Below are 17,935 nucleotides of genomic sequence, written 5' to 3'. Positions count from 1 at the left end.
TTGAAGGGTCATGCCTTAATTTGCATTGAAGCATGTGAATAACTGCAAGCTCACCTTTTGTATTTCTTCGATGCAAAGGCATGGCTACCTTTCAAGATAGCGCATGGAACTGTGAAAGAAACTATATATTTACCCATATGGGCCTTATAACGGTGTTAGGGTATGCAAGTCATATGACGTGATGGCAGCAACGACAGAAGCCTTACTTTTTCCACTGGGCTTGAAGTTATTTTTTAACACTCGTTTCACTGCTACGCGCTGATCGAGACAACAGTCGCAACAAGGAAATAGGGCAATACACTGCCGCCAATCAGAGAATAATATAAAGGTACTGACCAATTTATTTGATTGACGGAAGTTTATTGCCCAATTTCCCTGTCGAAACTGTTGTCTCGATCAGCGCGTAGCAACAATAAAAAGAGTGGTAAACCACAGGTAGCCCAAGCTTGGTTTCTGTGGTGTCATGTTATTAGGAAATGTATGGGGATTCTTCAAAAATTTCAATGAAAATCATTGAAACGTGAAATAAAGCCTCGACATTTTACCTGATGATTTCATTTAAATTTTTGAAGAATCCCCATACAGCCTCGAAATTTTACCTGATCATTGAGAAATAGCGCTTCTTTCGCTCTGTGTGGTTATCTTTTGAATTTACAGAGCGAAAGAAGTGCTATTTCTCAATGACCAGGTGAAATTTCGAGGCTTTATTTCTCGGGTCAATGCTGGATTTTCATTGAAATTTTTGAAGAATCCCCATACAGTTTCCTTATAACATGACACCACAACCAAGCTTGTGCTACCAATGGATAAATCAAATGAATTATTTTGCCTGAAACCAGATTAGACCAGATCCAATATATGGTTCCAGCTTCCTGTCATGGCTGCCATCACGTGATGGTACAAAGCCTCCATATTCTTGTTAGCCACGTCCGTCATGAACTCCTTCATCTAGTTTTCTATTTTACTAGTCAAACAATGCAAGCATTGAAATTTTTGAAGAATCCCCATACAGTTTCCTTATAACATGACACCACAACCAAGCTTGTGCTACCAATGGATAAATCAAATGAATTATTTTGCCTGAAACCAGATTAGACCAGATCCAATATATGGTTCCAGCTTCCTGTCATGGCTGCCATCACGTGATGGTACAAAGCCTCCATATTCTTGTTAGCCACGTCCGTCATGAACTCCTTCATCTAGTTTTCTACTTTACTAGTCAAACAATGCAAGCACATACACTTCAGCACATGTCGTTCCTTCATTATCATATTCACCATAGTTGGTCAAGTCTTCTCCGTACCAAATGCGATACTCTTGACCAGCGGTTACCACCATAGGGCTTGTAAAGTTCTTAAAAATAAGCTCTTCGGAATTATAATTGGAGTAGGGCAAAAGGTAGGATAGTATGTTATAATTGGTTATGAATTCATCTTGGGGAAGGATCCTCTGGTTGCTGCTGTTGGTTATGATGGTGTAGAGCTGTTTATCATTACCAGAACCCCATTTGCTTCGTGCATCTATTCTGTTACCAGCGGCCACGTACCCTTTTACATATACAAGCTTGATTCCTTTAACTGATCCACTTTGGTTGATGTAAAAACGGCCAAATGATGAGGTTTTTGCTCCAAAACAGACGGGACTAGTGTTAGTCTTGTGCCATTTATCTATCAAGATGAGAAAATCATATATTACAATACACATTACCGGTGAAACCACTTCCGGTATTGTTATTGGAGGAAAATATTATTGCAATAAGCCCATCTCCGAGATATGCTTCGCTTGTCACGCACGAAGGTTTCAGGATGAGTATCCAATATGGTAGAATATTGAAGTCGAGACTTAAATATCTCTAGCATAATGGACGAGGATAAATCCAATAGGTGTTTTATTATATTGAACAAATATTTTTTTCAATAAAAAGACCACAAGTATATTAGCAGTCCAATAGGTTGCTGCCTAATATCGCAAAATAATGGACCGCCACGTGACTAAAATACGGAGATATGATGTTGACTGCTCAGAACGGTTGCTTGGAAACAATGCAAGTTTATGGCCATCACGTTGTACCTTTTTGGCCAATCAGAAGAGAGAGAAAATGGACTTTTATACTTGGTATATGATAATCCTTTATTATATAGACACTAGTGTTACGTTTTCAATGGCAAATACACCACTTGTATTTTTCATACGAACTACATCCGGGACCTCAGTGACATATTTTCCATATCCTCAGTAGTGAAGATATCTATGATGTCTTTTCCAATGTTTTCGACAATTTTTTGTTTGTAAATGTGTCTATATAATGAAAAGAAAATTACACGTTGACTTGAAGTTTATCTTCTTGTGATGAAAAATATTTCACTCGTTCGCTACGCCAACTCGTGAAATATCAACTGTCATATCTTCGCGCCACTGTGTAATATCCTTAACATATGTTTAAACTGCGTGTAGATGTTGTTTTCGCGGCAGCCTCGTTTTTCCTTGATAAACTATTTTACTATTAAATCATTATTAAATGGTTATTTATTTGATTAATATTCACACGTACATGTCTTGACCGCGCATAGTTTTCCCTTGAATCCTTCCGGGCAACGGCACTGGAAGTCACCGTATTCGACGGCTTCACACGTTCCTCCATTCAGACACTTGTTGTCCATACATACTTCCTAGAATATTAAGACAGTAATTATAATGAGAATATAATAATTGTGGAATTAAAAAGTGGCTCAAGGAGTGGCTGCGTTCATAACTGAAATAGTTATTTTTGGGGGACTTGAAGGGGGGGGGGGGGGGGTTAAGATTTTATTGTCATTTAAAGATTTCACTTGCCCTCCCAGCCATACATTATACAATACAATACAATACAATACAATTTTATTTGGCACCTTATACTTAATAGTACATGAGTCATATAGTGGACACCAAACTAGAAAGTGTTTTTCGTTTTCTACTCCCGACTTACACACTGGGCAAATCCTTTCATCGTAAATGAGATAATACATTATGAACGCAGCCTTAGTCTCCTGCGCAGCCGCTATTAGTTTCAATAATGTGACATACAGATAAGATATCCAGATGCGTCTAACTCCAAGACGTCCATATCTTCTACCACGGTGCATGTTTTCTACGTTCGTTCCATGTTTTCTCGGGTCCAGTCCAGTCCATGTTCTAGACCATGCCATTCCAGCTATTCTTGCATCTTAGAATACCTATATCTCATATCACTTATTACCTATCGCCGTTCGCCCCTTCAACCTTTTTTGAAATAGCTGTATACGGCACCGCAGGAGAGCGGGAATCAAAACCGGTGTCGCTTTACGGGTGAGAGGTGAGATGAATGTATCTCTCACCCAAGTACGTTAAGAGTCTTTTTAAATGAAATATAATCATTTGTTTCGAAAATATATCGGTTATAACACACACTGCATGACGTTAAAAGCCATCTGGTCTACAGACCTGAAATCTCACAAAACAAGCAAACTGATTCTGAGTGCCGAGTAAGCTGAACTTCCTGCTGGTGCGGTGCAAACTCTCGAATTTTCTATCCCCACAGTCATTTATTACTTTCAACACAAATTTTGTAATGCAGTTTTAAGTGCAGTTCTCATTGCCGTCCCTCATTATTGAAACCCAAGCTAAATTCCAATTTGAAAATCTTTGAGATATTGACGCAAGTAACCTGACTTCGATCGATTCTGGGGATGTTTCGGAGTCCAATATGGAAGTTAGCCGTGCCCTGACTTAGATCAGCCCAGAGGTTGTTTCAGGGTTCGATCTGTGAGTTAGCCATGCATGCCCTGACTTAGATCAGCCCAGAGGTTGTTTCAGGGTTCGATCTGTGAGTTAGCCATGCCCTGACTTAGATCATCCCAGAGGTAGTTTCAGGGTTCCATCTGTGAGTTAGCCATGCCCTGACTTAGATCATCCCAGAGGTAGTTTCAGGGTTCGATCTGTGAGTTATCCGTGCCCTCACTTAGATCAGCACAGAGGTTGTTACATGCTCAGATAAAATGCTGCGATGTTATAGCCGGGCATACATACCGTCAATCGAGTATAGTGATGATAGTCTTTGGAGGTTTTTATCAATCCAGAATATTTGTTCGCCGTGCATGTTGTTAGGAGCTGACATTCATACAAACCATCTTCGTCCGGCCGGTCAGCTATGTTCAATGATAAGCAAGCTGGTAGACGATCACATCTCCAACAACAGTGAAAAACATTCGGCACTGCAATGGCTTGAATGATGTCACCATCGAATTTGAAGAACGGCAATTTGATGAAGCCAGATTCATGGAATTGGACGTGTTTGAAATTATTGAAAATAAGAAAACTTTGCAGTAAAAGACTAACTTTGACTTTGAAACTTTCGCAGACCATATTGAAATCCTTATTTTCTTTCCTTCTCGGTGTCGTTAGTAACGTAGAAGCGAAAAGCAACGCGACAACCAACACAGCATTAGCAAAAATCTCACCCGAAACAAATCAGAGCAAAAGCTCATCACTTTTTAAAGCCAATCAAATATAGGTCGTATTTTTGATAGACTTTGTTTTAAATTTTAAAATGTTTATGTTCAATCAATATTGTTATCATTAATAAAAAGTACGTTAATGTGAATGTTTGGATTTAAGTTTTACGGGAAAGTATGTGGGCCGATACCCCTGGAACAATTTTAATTTAAAAATTAAAAAATTCTCCAATTTAAAAAAAAAAACGTTTTTCTCTCATGCATAGAAAACGGTTCCCATGATAACCATAGGAACTCTTTCTACTGAATGGGATTTTTAGGATTTTTGAATAAACTGATTTTTACTTTTAGTAAATGCCGATATCAGCATTGCTAGATTTTTTTGAAAACATTTTTGAATTTTTTTTACTAATATTTTCTTTGCTTGGATTCCAAAAGATTTAGTTCCTTTCATGATACGAGGTTCTAAACCTTTAAAATAATCCTTTACGCATTAAAATTCAATATTCTTTACGAAAACTAGTTTCGTCTTTATCGATTTTTTCAATCCTAAAAAAACCGTCTTCTACTTTTTTTGTTTTTACTAATTATTTATCAGCTTCAAAGTCGAAGAAATTTTATTTTTAAAAAGCAGAATTTTTTTATGAAATCCAGAACATTTCAGAAACATAGAACTAATAGGAAACAAAACCTAATGGGAGAGTTTTTTTTTGGATATATTGATATCTTGATAATCCGGCCATGCGACATTTTCTTTGTTTTTGGTTTCAAACCGGTGAGAAAGTTATCATCGTGCACATCACCAGCAGTAACAGAACAGCTGTCCAATCGTTGGTATCGGTTCAAGACACAGCCTGACCAACACCCAGGGTCTTAAAAACTGAGAAGGTGCTGCCTTTAATACTACATCTACAAATGGTTAGACTTTCAAGTCTTCTTGGACAAGGACTTCAAACCGTAGGCCCCGTCTGTCTTCACTAAATAACCCTGTATAGACCAAATTCAAAACTCGCACCGATGTGAGGCTTAAGTTGTGAACAAAGGAATCTGGCGTGATTCGTGACTTTTGAATCACGCCAGATTACTTTGAGTCACGCAAGATCCCTTTGTTCACAACGTAAGCCTCACATCGGTGCGAGTTTTGAATTTGGTCTATAAGGCGGACGTAAAAGACTCAACACTAAAATTGAAGAGATCAAATCCTCTTCATCAATCGTTTGATCTTCAGATCAAATACACTTCCTTCCTAGCTACCATCCTTCTATTAAGTCGTCTTCAGTTCATCCATGTCTATAATTCCTTCAGTGTCATCGCCAACGGTTTCATCTTCTGTCTTTTCAACGTATTTATAAAACAAAGACATGACCGAAAACGCGACCATGACCACACCCAACATGGCGGCGAAAAAGAAAAACTCGGTTGAAAGGGTGTCAATGATGCGGGATTCCGCTTCCATGACGACGATCAGGTTGCCAATGGCAACTGTAATCAACCAGGCAGCCTGGAGGCAAGACTTCATGGACGCCGGTGCTTGAGAATAAGCAAATTCGAGGCCTGAAAAATGTATATTTAATAATTAGACCTGCAGCCCGAATGGTTTAGGATTCAATAGCCGAAGACCGACCATGGTCTATTGACTTTTAGTATAAACCTACTAATGGTCTATCACAAATTCTACGCTCTGATTGGCTGAGCCACTAGTGGTTTATTAGTGTTGGACCACTGACTAACAACGAAAAGTAGCGGTTTTAAAAACCAAAATATCACAAAAATAAATTATTTCAACCTAATTACAACATTGTTTGTATTCATTTATTTGACCTATTGATAGGTTTATACTTAAACAATTAGTCTTCTCGACCTCATTGTCTACGAGCCAATAGAGAGTTTTGGATTTACGTTCACGGCAAACGTGAAACGTCAGTTGACCAGTAAAAAATTCTTTTAAATTACTGAAAAAGAATCGCAAAAAAGTCCAAGTAGTAGAAAAACAAAAGAGTATTTGCGCTTGGTGAGAAGGTTTGTAAAAGGTAAAGTAAAATACAGGAAAACGATGAAAACGTGATCACGTTTGCCGTTTGCGGGGAGAAAAAAAGTCAATCTAAAACTCTCTAATAAGCCCATTACGTCTTCGACCTCACGGGCTATTGACTCAGACCATTTGGGCTGCAGGCCATTCGGGCCGCGGGTCTAATCGTCAAGTAGACCAATGACAGAGTGGAGGTTACCAAAATATTAGTGGACATCTTGTCTAGGCCCAAAGACAAATTAAAAAACATTTTCACCGTCTCCTAGTCCCTCCCGGTTATATAATACACAGGAATCCCACTCTACGTTTCCCTACCTGTTATAGAAAACATTATTTCTCCACTAGTGATGACGAAGTACTGAGGTATTTGCCACAACATCGAGATACTTTGCGGATCAAATTCTTCATAAATAAAAACATCTCGCGTCCCATTTCCACCAGAATCTTTCAAAACCGCAACTTTAGTTCCACCATTTTGTAAAATAACTTCATTATTACTAGCTATTTTCGAATCCTGGTTCTTTATGCTAAGCTTGTATTTCTTAGCAGGGACTGTGGTACATTTAAGGTTACCCATCGCAGTTATATTTGACATCCTCGTTTGACCATCGAGTTGCAGAGAGTAGAAAGTATCGCCGGAAGCTATCGAAACTGCACAAATTTCAGATTCCCCAGGGGGTGGTGGTGATGTGAAGTCTTGTTCCACTAGGTGGCCAATTAGTTCGTTGTCATGGTAACCGAATAAGATATCATAAAATCGCCCTTCGTTGACTTTGAATGTAAAGTTTCTTTGAAGACCTTTATTGCAAGTCATTTTGACCCCAAGAGTAATATTTTTCTTCAAGTTTAGACGGAGCTTGGTTGATTTTCCCAAAGGTTTTACGCCTATGCTACGATTTTGGATCGAGGCAAGAACATTGCAGCTTGCAGTGTTAACCAAGTAAACATCAGCGAATCCCGAGGGGGGAGGTGTGATGACCATTTCAGAAGCCTAATGATAGATAAAAATATGAAATGAAATATTTTAGAGACAAGATAAAATTGGATATACAGCAATAGAGCAGCTAAAATTGAGAGGCAAAACAATGGATCGAAATTCTCATGAGTAAATTCCTGAAATATATAGAGGTTATCAGTCGGCTTAGCATCTGGTACGGCTGTGTGTAGTTTTACGAGTCATGGAGTATTTTGTCAAGCCTTTACGAGAGCCTTAATACAAGGGAAGAGTAAAATGCGCAGCTGTATCAGATGAATAGCTGACTGGTAAGTTGTTTATCATTTAATTCTGCAAAGAAATGCTAAAACTCCCTCTAAACTCTATCGTACCAGATCGCAAGCAGATGAGCAGTGCTGATACGGTCTCATATCAGGCATGATCTTTTCGCGTATTATGCACGTTCTTTGCAAGATTAAATAATAAAGCTATATATCAATAGACGATTTCCGATATGCAAGCGCTGTTAGATTGTCAGGTGTGCCCAGATTAGAAAATTGAGGCATTTTCGGGCAACATCTTATTAACATCTTGTCACAGTTGTAATAAAGGAATACTATGAAATTCTTTTAAATTTAGAAGCAGGATTATGAATTTATTGAAAAAATATAGCTGGCAAAATCTTTTTTTTTTTTTAGAGTTGTACAAAATCGCTTATAACTCTTTTTCTGCCCGAAAAAAAATTCCTCTTTTCGTGTCTGCGCCTGCGATATTATGAAAGCGCCCGCGCATCTCGGAAATCGTATATTTTCATGCTACCGAAATAGCACGGGGATCCCAATATCATAAACATATCTAATATTTCCAATATCCCAAATAAACCAACCATACTTGGATTTTTAGCTGTACAAGACCAGCGATAACAAAAGCTAGAGCTCCTAGCATCATTCCGATGGCCATTCGCTTAAGCGGACGTGGTTTTTTTACTAATGGATAAATAATACCCTCAAAGACTGGGATCAGTAAAATAATGAAGACGGCGTTGAGGGCTTGCATCTGATCTGGCTTGATCGTTCCAAGAACCCCTGCAAAGAAAAGATGCTCAAATTAGACCACTTTAGAGGCAAAGTCAAATATAATGAAAATAGGGATTCGGCGATTTCCAATTGATTTAGATGACCGTGGTTCACAGTGAATAGTCCCTCCCCCGGCAGAGACAAGACTGTTGGAATGTTGTTTAGCAAACATGTAAAGAGAATTAAGTACCGCAATCTGACTTTTTAGGTTTTCACTTCCAGAGGGCGAGAACCAGCTATAGCCCCCCCTCCCCCCTCCCCCTCCCTCTGAATCAGGCCCCCTAATTGCCCTAATTCACTATGACGTCACTGCTTGTTTATGTGGGGGATAGAATCGCCAAAACCAATAGAAAATTCAACAAAATTTGCTCCTAGCGAAACAGTTTAATCTAAAATGGCCTGGTTTTCAGATATAATTTGTGTTAATATGTACTAAAAAATATTCTGAGCGTTTACTGGCTATTCTACTTCTCTTCGTGGATTGATACGGGTTTTAGAACAATTTCGGTGAATTTGCATTGATTTGACCCCCTTCGACGACCAAGATCCTTTGCATTTAAACAATAGATTGTTGAAGATTGTTTTGATGTGACGTCATAGTGAAATAGGGCAATTAAAAAGGAGATATACATCTTTTTTACTTTATTCCTAATTTTTCCCATTGTTAGACCATGTGTTATTTCCGTGAGAGTAAGATTTTTATGAATATTTCTACACAAAATTGAAGCCAAAACCCTAAGCAAAAGACAGACCACTCAAAGCTGAAGTATAGTATGAATGAGCTTACCTATGTCTCCATCCATTTGTAGGGCTTGTTGAACCCAACGGGACCCCTGTTGGTCAAACAATGTCCAAAAGACTGGCAGAGGGAGAAACATGAACAAAACACGGTACATTGCTTTGATATCGTCAATCAGTTGGATATCATATTTATCATCTGCCAAGTCCATCCAGTGTGGCTTGGTGTTTACTCCCTGTTTGAAGTGTGGTACTTTATTATAAAGACATGAAGAAGGAAAGGAAGGAAGGGAGGGAGGGAGGGAGAAAGGAAGGAAGGAAGGAAGGAGTGGCTTGGTATTAACTCCCTAAGGAAGGACGGGAGGAAGGAAAAAAATAAAAGTACAGTATTATGTGGATGAGTATTGTTATTAAGACATGAAAATGTGAAGGAAGGAAGAAAGAAAGAAAGAAAGGAAGGAAGGAAGGAAGGAAGGAAGAAAGGAAGGAAGGAAGGAAGGAAGGAAGGAAGGAAGGAAGGAAGGAAGGAAGGAAGGAAGGAAAAAAAAGAAGGAATGATGGATGCAAGGAAGGAAGAAAAGAAATAAAGAATGAAGGGAAAGAACATAAGAGGAAGGAATTTATAATGGTAATAGATCTGAGTGGAGTTCAAGTTAATGTTCTGTAATCATACAAGGAATAAACAAAATTGGACGAACACCCAATCCACCCCCTCCCCCCACTAAAATCTGATACCTTAATAGAGATTTTCTTTTTCAAAGCATAGCATGTTGCCTTGACAACCAGCCACACTATGTTACCACTAGGAGGTCTTCTCTTGTATCCATGACGACCAGCCCAGAATAGTGCGATAGCAAGTAACATGAGTAAAGCTGGAATGCCAAACGCTAAAGAATAGCAATCATCTCTGAAACACTGAACATCTCCTGAAATTTGATAGAGAACATGTTCATTAAAGGAAAATATAGGTATACTGGTACAATATATTTACTTTTCAGGGGATGTAATAGTGGGCCTGGAGCAAATAAGAAGTGGGTCACCAATAAATTATTATGTACGGAGAAAAAATAGAAGGCCCTATAATATTATTTTATGCAACTAAAAATGTGTGTGTATGTTGGATTGTATCTATAAAACTGCTGTGTGGGGGGAAGCTGAAAAAAAATGTGCTTTACAAATTTATGTAAGGGAGGTGGGGTGGGGGGGGGGGGGGGGAGTCAAGAAAAAGAAAACATCGCACACCTAATTTTAAAACAGCCCCCCCTCTGCTAATAAATCATATTTGCTGTATTTATCTAATCGTGAAATACTAATTTAATAATTTGTTTATTTATTTATTAATGCATAATTCTACCTCTTAAAACAGGAGTCAAAAGCATAGATGACAGACTCCCAGCATTGATTGCAAAGTAGAACACAGAGAAAAAGCTCTGCAACAGATGTTCTTGATCCGAGGGGAACTGATCGCCTCCAAATGCTGAAACACATGGCTTTATTCCACCAGTTCCTATGGCAATAAGGAGTAGACCAATCATAGGCCCTGCTGCTTCGCCCATTCCGAGTGGGGGGAGTGCTGTCATAGAAACCACTAGGTTACCCAGCGCGTAAATGAGGGAAACATACAGGATGGTTCTAAAGGGAGTATGAAACATAAATTACATTACAAGGGTTTTTTTCAATATAATACTACACCTACATAAAAAATACTTAATTCTTTGCTTGGACATATCCCTTTAGCCAAAAACTTAGATCGAAACAAAAATCTAATTATATCTATGGTGGAAAGAAAGCCTAACAGAAAGCCAAACCCACTTGATAAGGTTACGAATAGACAAATTATTTTAATTTAGGAGTTGAGAACCTGGGGAAAAAACCATAAATTCACATACAACACCCAGTCCAAGATGACTCAAATACCCGCTGTCTTCTGGGGGGGGGGGGGGGGGGGGAGTACCCTTGCCCGTTTAGGGTAGGGATGTGCTGCTGAGCCCACTGAACCCTGACTCTATTCCAGAGTAAAATCGCTGAAATTCATACCCTGTTCCAGGGAGCAAGATTGCTGAAAATCATAACCTGTTCTGGTATTTGAAAATGGATACCCTGTTCCAGAGAGGAGAGAGCGTGATTTCATATACCCTGTCCCAGAGCGAGCATGATTTTATATACCCTGTTCCAGAGTAGAATCACTGAAACCATACCCTGTTTGGCGGCATGTACCAGTATAGTGAATATAGGGGATTCCCCTCCCCAGGCTGAAATACTGACACTAATTAGAACTTTTTAGCTCGACGTAATGTTTTTCCATTCCAGACCACATGTCCTTCCCTTGAATATCATTTCTTCATTTAATGGTTGTGGATGAGAAGACACATGAATATAGATACAAATGGAAAATGAAGAATCTTATTCTCAAAGGAATAACACATGGTCTGTGGTGGAAAACATTTTGCCCAAGCAAATGCGCTTATCAATGTTAGACCCCAGGGGGGGAGGGAGGGGGGTATTGGGCAAGAGGTGGGGATTTAAGAGCAAACATGTGTCCCTGGGTTGACAATTCATGGGATTATAGTGCAATCTGATCTGCAACCAGGGACATTTGAATTTTCTTATCATTTTTCCCAAATCCCCGCCCCTTGCCTTACAAACCTTCCCCCCTCCCCCAACGGGACTTACATTGACGTATATAAATGACCCACTCACCTGTACTTTCCAATCCATCCGTCAGCCAACATGGCTCCAAACAATGGGGTAAAATAACATAACATCGAAAACGTATGAAACACAGCCGTTCCAGTATTATTGGAAAATTTCAGTACCCTCGTAAGATACATGAACAAGATCGCTTTCATCCCATAGTAAGAAAAGCGTTCGCAAAATTCATTGCCAACTATAAAATATATACTTCTTGGAAAACGTGTTTTGCAGAGAACGAACTTTCTGATCCTTCCCCAAGCTTTTCCACTAAGTTTAGGAGGATTTTGAACTTCTACTTGTGGCATTGATGGAGACACAAAAATATCTGAGCCATCACTTGTGTTTGCTTCTCCAGAACGACTGATATCCATCCTAAAACCTGTTATGCTCAATTTTAACGGATCTTAGAGCGTATATGTGTGAGTTATGGACTTAGAAGAAGCTCTGAAAAACAACCAATGTTTTGGAGTGCATTAGAATGTGAGGCTTGAAGCTGTTTCAGGATTTGTAGACCCGGAAAATCTTTCACTTGAAGGAATGGCTTAGATCACCAAGGCTTTTGAGCAAATATAATCGATATATTTTTGGTAAAAACGACCTTAAAAAATAATATTCTCGCGTGCGAATAAACATTGCGAGGAGTACCAGTTACTAATGGCCCGGGAATCATGAGAGCTTTCTTAAATTTGTGACGTATTTCCGGGTCTAATCGCTCACAAAAAACCGCTAAAATAAAGCGAAAAGTGTTCTCAATGATTTAACCTTTACCTGAAACAACTAAGACTTTTGCCAGCAAAAACTGTCACAAAGAAAAAGTAAGAAAAATCCTCATAAAACTGCTTTTCGTTTTGGACCCGGAAGTAGTTTTTCCGTACCAACCGTCAACCTAAAAACACAGGAATACCAACCGAATTTTTTGTGCGTAGACAGGAAAGAGCTTTATCACGCGATTTTAAAAGATCATGCTAAAAAAGTTTTTTTGATTAAATTGTAATATTTTAGGTCTAAAATGTTCATAATACTTATTTAGAAATTTTAAAGAAATGAAAATGGATGCAAAATTAAAGAAGCAAGTAACCCCTTACACTACCCTCCCAAGTTAAAAAAACCTACCATTCCTCCCCTTCCTGGTCAAATTTCGTCTGGAGTTTCACAATATACGTGAAAATGGCGGCAAGACTTTTGAGACGTGGTTTAGACCACGTAAAAAGCAAGGAATTTCGCGAATATCTATGCAGGTAAGACTTCCATATCATAAAATAATATATCTACTACCTTTTTATGTTCTCACGCGTGTTTTTGGTTCATTTTCAGTACGGTAAGATGATGTGAATTCAAGATTTCTTTATCCACGTCGTCAATTCTCGAAGACTTTCATCGTATTTTGATTTTGAATCATTCTTATTTCAAATAATGTTTACTAATTTTTCTTTTTCTTTTGAATATGTTTTGGATTTTTAGCACTTTTGGGGGCCAGGTTAGTAAGAAGTTTCCATTTTTTAAAATCATTTTTCAGGCGTTTTGATGATTTCAAGTATGCATATCTCAACAACAAAACAATAACTTTATATAAATATAGCATATTCAATTATTTTAAAAATTTACAACACTACAGCAAAAAGACTCGAAAACAATATTTCTTTGGTCATTATGACACGTAAAATAATCTCTTAGCTTTACTGTAATGGTATAATTTCTCACAGTGTTAAGTTTATTAGCAAAAGAGTTGAAATATGAAGACAGAGTTCAGTTTATATGTTAAGCGTATTAATTCAATTTGTTTGAAATTATATAAATCCATTGAAGTGCATAATTTATGAAAAAGCACAACGTCCTTTACATGGCTTTGTTTTTCATCAGTATTTGATTTTAATGATTTTATTAATTAAATGGTTGCTTTACACATCAAAAATTAGCTTTTTCTAAAATTCTGATCCTGAAAAAAAAAAATCTTTTTGGGGATATAGGTATAAATATAGGTATCAAACATTTATAATGGCTCATTCATGCTGAACCATCTTGAACTGTGATTGTATGTTTGTTTAGGCTCAGTCAAAATGACGAGAAAGGCGGAGAACATTTTGGACAAATTCCAATTCTTGTCGCTCATTAGGGCCACTAGTTTATCAGTTTGTAACTGTATTCTTGTATTTTTACCCTCTTTAAATAAAGTTGTTATCATCATCATCATTTTCTGATGATGGCTTTGTACATACCATCAGTTTTTTTCAAAATAGATTCAAATTTTCTAAATACCTTTTCCCCCAGCATTGAAGATGAAACATAAAAAATTGGTTGGGAAAGTTAAAAAAGGAAAGATAGAAACATTTCCTCTTTATGTGAAAATCTTTTTGCTTTTGGATATAAATCCCAGATTATAAGCTCATTAAAAAACATGAATAATCTCATAACCAAAATTTATTGCATCGGCACATATAACTGATCTGCAAGTCCTTAATTATCCATCAAAAACAATTGTTCTTTTGCAGTGGCCAATTGGGGACTACCCCTGGCTGCGCTGGCTGATATGAAGAAAGATCCTGAATACATTAGCGGCAAAATGACATCTGGTTAGTGGAGATGAAAAGCAGTAAACAAGTATACATATATGACGAAGTGCTGTCAGATAAAAATAGATACACAGGCCACAATGCATCATGGGAAGAAACAGTAGGATAGTACAAAATAAATAACGACTTTTCTGTATTCTGATTGGCTGTATTTTCAATGCAGCTGTGGGTTGAATAAAATTAGAGCTTTCAGTAGCAGAAAGGACTCTGTAGTCTATGGCCAGTTTTGCATTCCATGTATACTGCTGTCTTCCTGGGGGGGGGGGGGGGGTACTCTTGCCCGTTTAGGGTAGGGATGTGCCGCTGAGCCCTCTGAACTCTGACCCTGTTCCAGAGTAAAAATCATACCCTGTTCCAGAGCAAGATCACTGAAAGCCCTGTTCCAGAGAGGAGAGAGCGTGATTTCATATACCCTGTTCCAAAGCGAGCGTGATTTTATATACCCTGTAGAATCTCTGAAAACCATACCCTGTTTGGCAGTGAATCCCGGGGCTGTCTTTGAAGACGACATACTTATTTGTAGAGGCTTAGCCTCATTTATAAGTCAGCTATTCACAGTTTGTAGAACTTCAAAAGATTGGTATTGTTCAAGTTGTACGTTCTTTACATAACAGTTATTTTTAGTGAATGATTTGCTCTTACTTGAACTCGGTAGTGGCGAGCTGCATGCTCAAATTTAGTTTTTCATTGCTGTCAATCAAAAATAATCAGTATCTTGTATATATCAGCACACATGTTCTTGACTGGCAGCAGTTAAAAACCAATTTCACAACGAACTGTTGGAATGTCTGATTTTGCAAAAGATGGAAAACCACAGTAAATGAGGTCAATTCTTTGCAGTTGTTAGAAGTAGTAGTGCAGCAGTGTCTTAATGAGAAAAGGGACTACTGTGATTCTATGAATATTTTCACTTAATACTTATGGTGTTTATGCTATTCTCTTACAGCGTTGTGTATATATTCTATGTTATTCATGAGGTTTGCCTGGAAGGTGCATCCCAGGAACATGCTTTTGTTTGCCTGTCATTTTTCTAATGAAGTATGCCAACTAGGTCAGCTTGGTAGACTAGTGAAATTTAGGTAAGACTGATGACAGCTTATTATTGCTTTATCCACACCCTACTGATAACTGACAACCAACACCCTACTGACAACCTATCAATACCCTACTGACCACCTACCAACACCCTACTGACAACCTACCAACACCCTACTGAACACCTACCAACAGCCTACTGAACACCTACACCCTACTAAATAGAAAAGTCTTTGTAGGAGTTTAATGCTCGTTTTCTGTAGGTATATTGATGGAGGCAAGGAGCACACAGCTGTTGAAATAACTGATTCAAGCTGAGAACCTAAAGAAGTTTATAACCCAAATATTGTGCTTCCAGTCAACCTACATGTAGACCATACAAGGAAGACTGGTATGACACAAACTGCATTTACTCCATTCTTCTGCTTCAAGACTTGGAATAGGAGGTTTACATGATGGTGTCATTGACCTCTACTACCAGACTCCCTTGCACACTTTCTTTTGTTCATTTAATTAGTACAAATTGTCTTACTATTCTCACGAGGAAAACCAAATTCAAATAAGAAAGAAATTTTGCAAAGCATCTGGGTAGTGGGAGTCAAATGATGCCATCATGCAAATGTCCTATTTTTAGCCATTTCTATATACTCTTTTACTGCGGTTTTCCATATTCTGCACACTGAAATTTGGTTTTTGGCACAGCCACAATGCTTTACTTTCAATGTTTGATGTCAAATTCTTCTTTTCACATCAATTTTCAATTTATTTATTTTTGATTTCATTACAAAAGAAAACAAATTTCATAAGAGTAAATTAATTTTATTCACAAGGGAATAATGAGAAAAAACTTTTTTTTAGAAGACAATTTTTAAATTTTTGAATTGCTTTCTACAGTGGTGTATTCTTAAGAGTGTGTGTGTTATTCTTATCATTTGTTTGACTGTTTTATTAAAATGATGTTTGTGCTTTAGCTTCTTTCTGGCTAGATAAAACAAAGATAAGTTAAGAAATTTAATGTAACTTGCAGGTCTAAGACTGTCACCCTTTTAGATCAATGTCCTTTGCATGTAATATAATTTATTTTAGATTTTAGATGATAGACAAACACTTGACAGATGCTTGAAAGTTTAATTTGTGTTAAAAAGAAGTTAAAAATGATATCTGCAAAAATCAACATGTCTTTTGAAGGTAGAGCTCACGTATAAGCAAACAGTTAATGTAATGATAGATAGAATTTCAAGAAAATGCCATAGATTTTCTGAATATATCACATCAAGAGAGTGCTACTATATGTAGGCTCTCCGTCTTTTGAAAGAGGAAAACATTATTCCAATAGTTTAATCGTTATTATTTAAATAGTGAATCTACTTTAGCTTTTATCGTTTCCCATTTCAGACCTCATGTTATTCCCTTGAGAATAAGATTCTTTGTATTAGTTGTATCTATATTCACGCAAAACCATTAAACAAAGAAATGATACTTCAGGGAATGACACATGGTCTGAAATGGGAAAGCATTACACCTAAGGTAAAGAGCTATTCAAGTTTTTTTAAATGAGCTTTAAATTTTTTGAGATGTATTCTGATGCAAACCTTGAATATTGTGATATTTATTATAATTTTAAAAGTATAAGCTGATATATTGGAAATAAACATTTTAAAGAATTCACAGGAAACAACCGTTGGGTCATATATTATCCATAACTTTAAACACTCATTAATAATTCATGAAGGAAACACAATAGAAATCATGACCATGAAGGAGGTTTTATATCTGATATAGATTCGTCTTCATTTGCATAAACTTTAACTTGGATTTTCTCTATCAAACTTGGTTCATTTCGTAAAGAATTCGGTACAGTATGAGAACATACATCAGGACTCGCAGATCGTGTTTTATCGGGTCTAAAACCACTCGGCTACGCCTCGTGTTTTATACCCGGGACAAAGGGGTGGTTGGTTTTGAAAATGATCCCAAAAAGGTATGCAAAAATTAAAAGAGCCATTGAAGGCATGTTATAGGACTCCGCAGCAGGCGTAGCTCAGCTGGTTAGTGCTCGGCCTTTAGAGCTAGAGGTTCATAGTTCGATCCTCAGGAACTCCACGTCTGTTCCGACTGCTCTCTGTTCTGTGTAGCTTTAATTAGCTTTAAATACCCGTAAAAAGGAGCACTGATAGTAAGAGGGGGTACAGGGCGCACCTTTGAGCGCATTAAACATGAGCCCTTGGCTTGGGAGAATTGGGCAACCACTCCCCGCGTTATCGAAGTAAAATAAATTACCTTTACTTTTTTTTACCTTTTGTTTTCAACTCCTAAAAGATACAACCATATAAATCTCATACAGTGGATAATATATTTGATAACAGCTTCGACTTATCTACTGGATAAGG

At 37.7% G+C, this 17,935-nt stretch overlaps 3 protein-coding genes across 5 annotated transcripts; 1 reads left to right on the top strand and 2 right to left on the bottom strand.

Annotated features, from left to right (window-relative positions):
* Positions 1 to 673: 673 nt before the first annotated feature.
* LOC116308398 (uncharacterized) lies at positions 674 to 4,473 on the bottom strand. Its single transcript, XM_031718807.2, has 3 exons — positions 4,045 to 4,473; positions 2,552 to 2,669; positions 674 to 1,667 (listed from the first exon to the last, which is right to left on the bottom strand). Exons 1-3 carry the CDS (start codon positions 4,378 to 4,380, stop codon positions 1,216 to 1,218), a joined length of 906 nt encoding a protein of 301 aa, XP_031574667.1. The 5' UTR covers positions 4,381 to 4,473; the 3' UTR covers positions 674 to 1,215.
* A 595-nt stretch (positions 4,474 to 5,068) lies between these two features.
* LOC116308401 (solute carrier family 15 member 2) lies at positions 5,069 to 12,811 on the bottom strand. Of its 2 annotated transcripts, XM_031718812.2 has the most exons (8): positions 12,709 to 12,811; positions 11,947 to 12,384; positions 10,601 to 10,878; positions 9,982 to 10,172; positions 9,296 to 9,482; positions 8,324 to 8,517; positions 6,814 to 7,489; positions 5,069 to 6,023 (listed from the first exon to the last, which is right to left on the bottom strand). In XM_031718812.2, the coding sequence occupies exons 2-8, from the start codon at positions 12,309 to 12,311 to the stop codon at positions 5,734 to 5,736; spliced, it is 2,181 nt and encodes a 726-aa protein (XP_031574672.1). In that variant the 5' UTR covers positions 12,312 to 12,384; positions 12,709 to 12,811; the 3' UTR covers positions 5,069 to 5,733. The 2 variants fall into 2 exon arrangements, with proteins under 2 accessions (XP_031574672.1, XP_031574670.1); XM_031718810.2 differs by lacking the exon at positions 12,709 to 12,811 and having other exon boundaries at positions 11,947 to 12,693.
* Positions 12,812 to 13,093: 282 nt separating this feature from the next.
* On the top strand, positions 13,094 to 17,223 carry LOC116308400 (mitochondrial pyruvate carrier 1). 2 transcript variants are annotated; one of them, XM_031718809.2, is made up of 6 exons: positions 13,094 to 13,178; positions 13,255 to 13,258; positions 13,402 to 13,417; positions 14,430 to 14,510; positions 15,457 to 15,589; positions 15,809 to 17,223. In XM_031718809.2, the coding sequence occupies exons 1-6, from the start codon at positions 13,108 to 13,110 to the stop codon at positions 15,861 to 15,863; spliced, it is 360 nt and encodes a 119-aa protein (XP_031574669.2). In that variant the 5' UTR covers positions 13,094 to 13,107; the 3' UTR covers positions 15,864 to 17,223. The 2 variants fall into 2 exon arrangements, with proteins under 2 accessions (XP_031574669.2, XP_088894361.1); XM_089038235.1 differs by lacking the exon at positions 13,255 to 13,258 and having other exon boundaries at positions 13,109 to 13,178.
* Positions 17,224 to 17,935: the final 712 nt, after the last annotated feature.

This window comes from Actinia tenebrosa, unplaced genomic scaffold (genome assembly GCF_029948245.1).
Source record: "Actinia tenebrosa isolate PJP-AT-01 unplaced genomic scaffold, QUT_ActTen_1.0 PGA_scaffold5__44_contigs__length_20552954, whole genome shotgun sequence".
In the NCBI taxonomy this organism is placed as follows: Eukaryota; Metazoa; Cnidaria; class Anthozoa; order Actiniaria; family Actiniidae; genus Actinia; species Actinia tenebrosa.
Note: the sequence above shows the minus strand (reverse complement) of the source record. Positions and strands in the feature narration are given on the sequence as shown.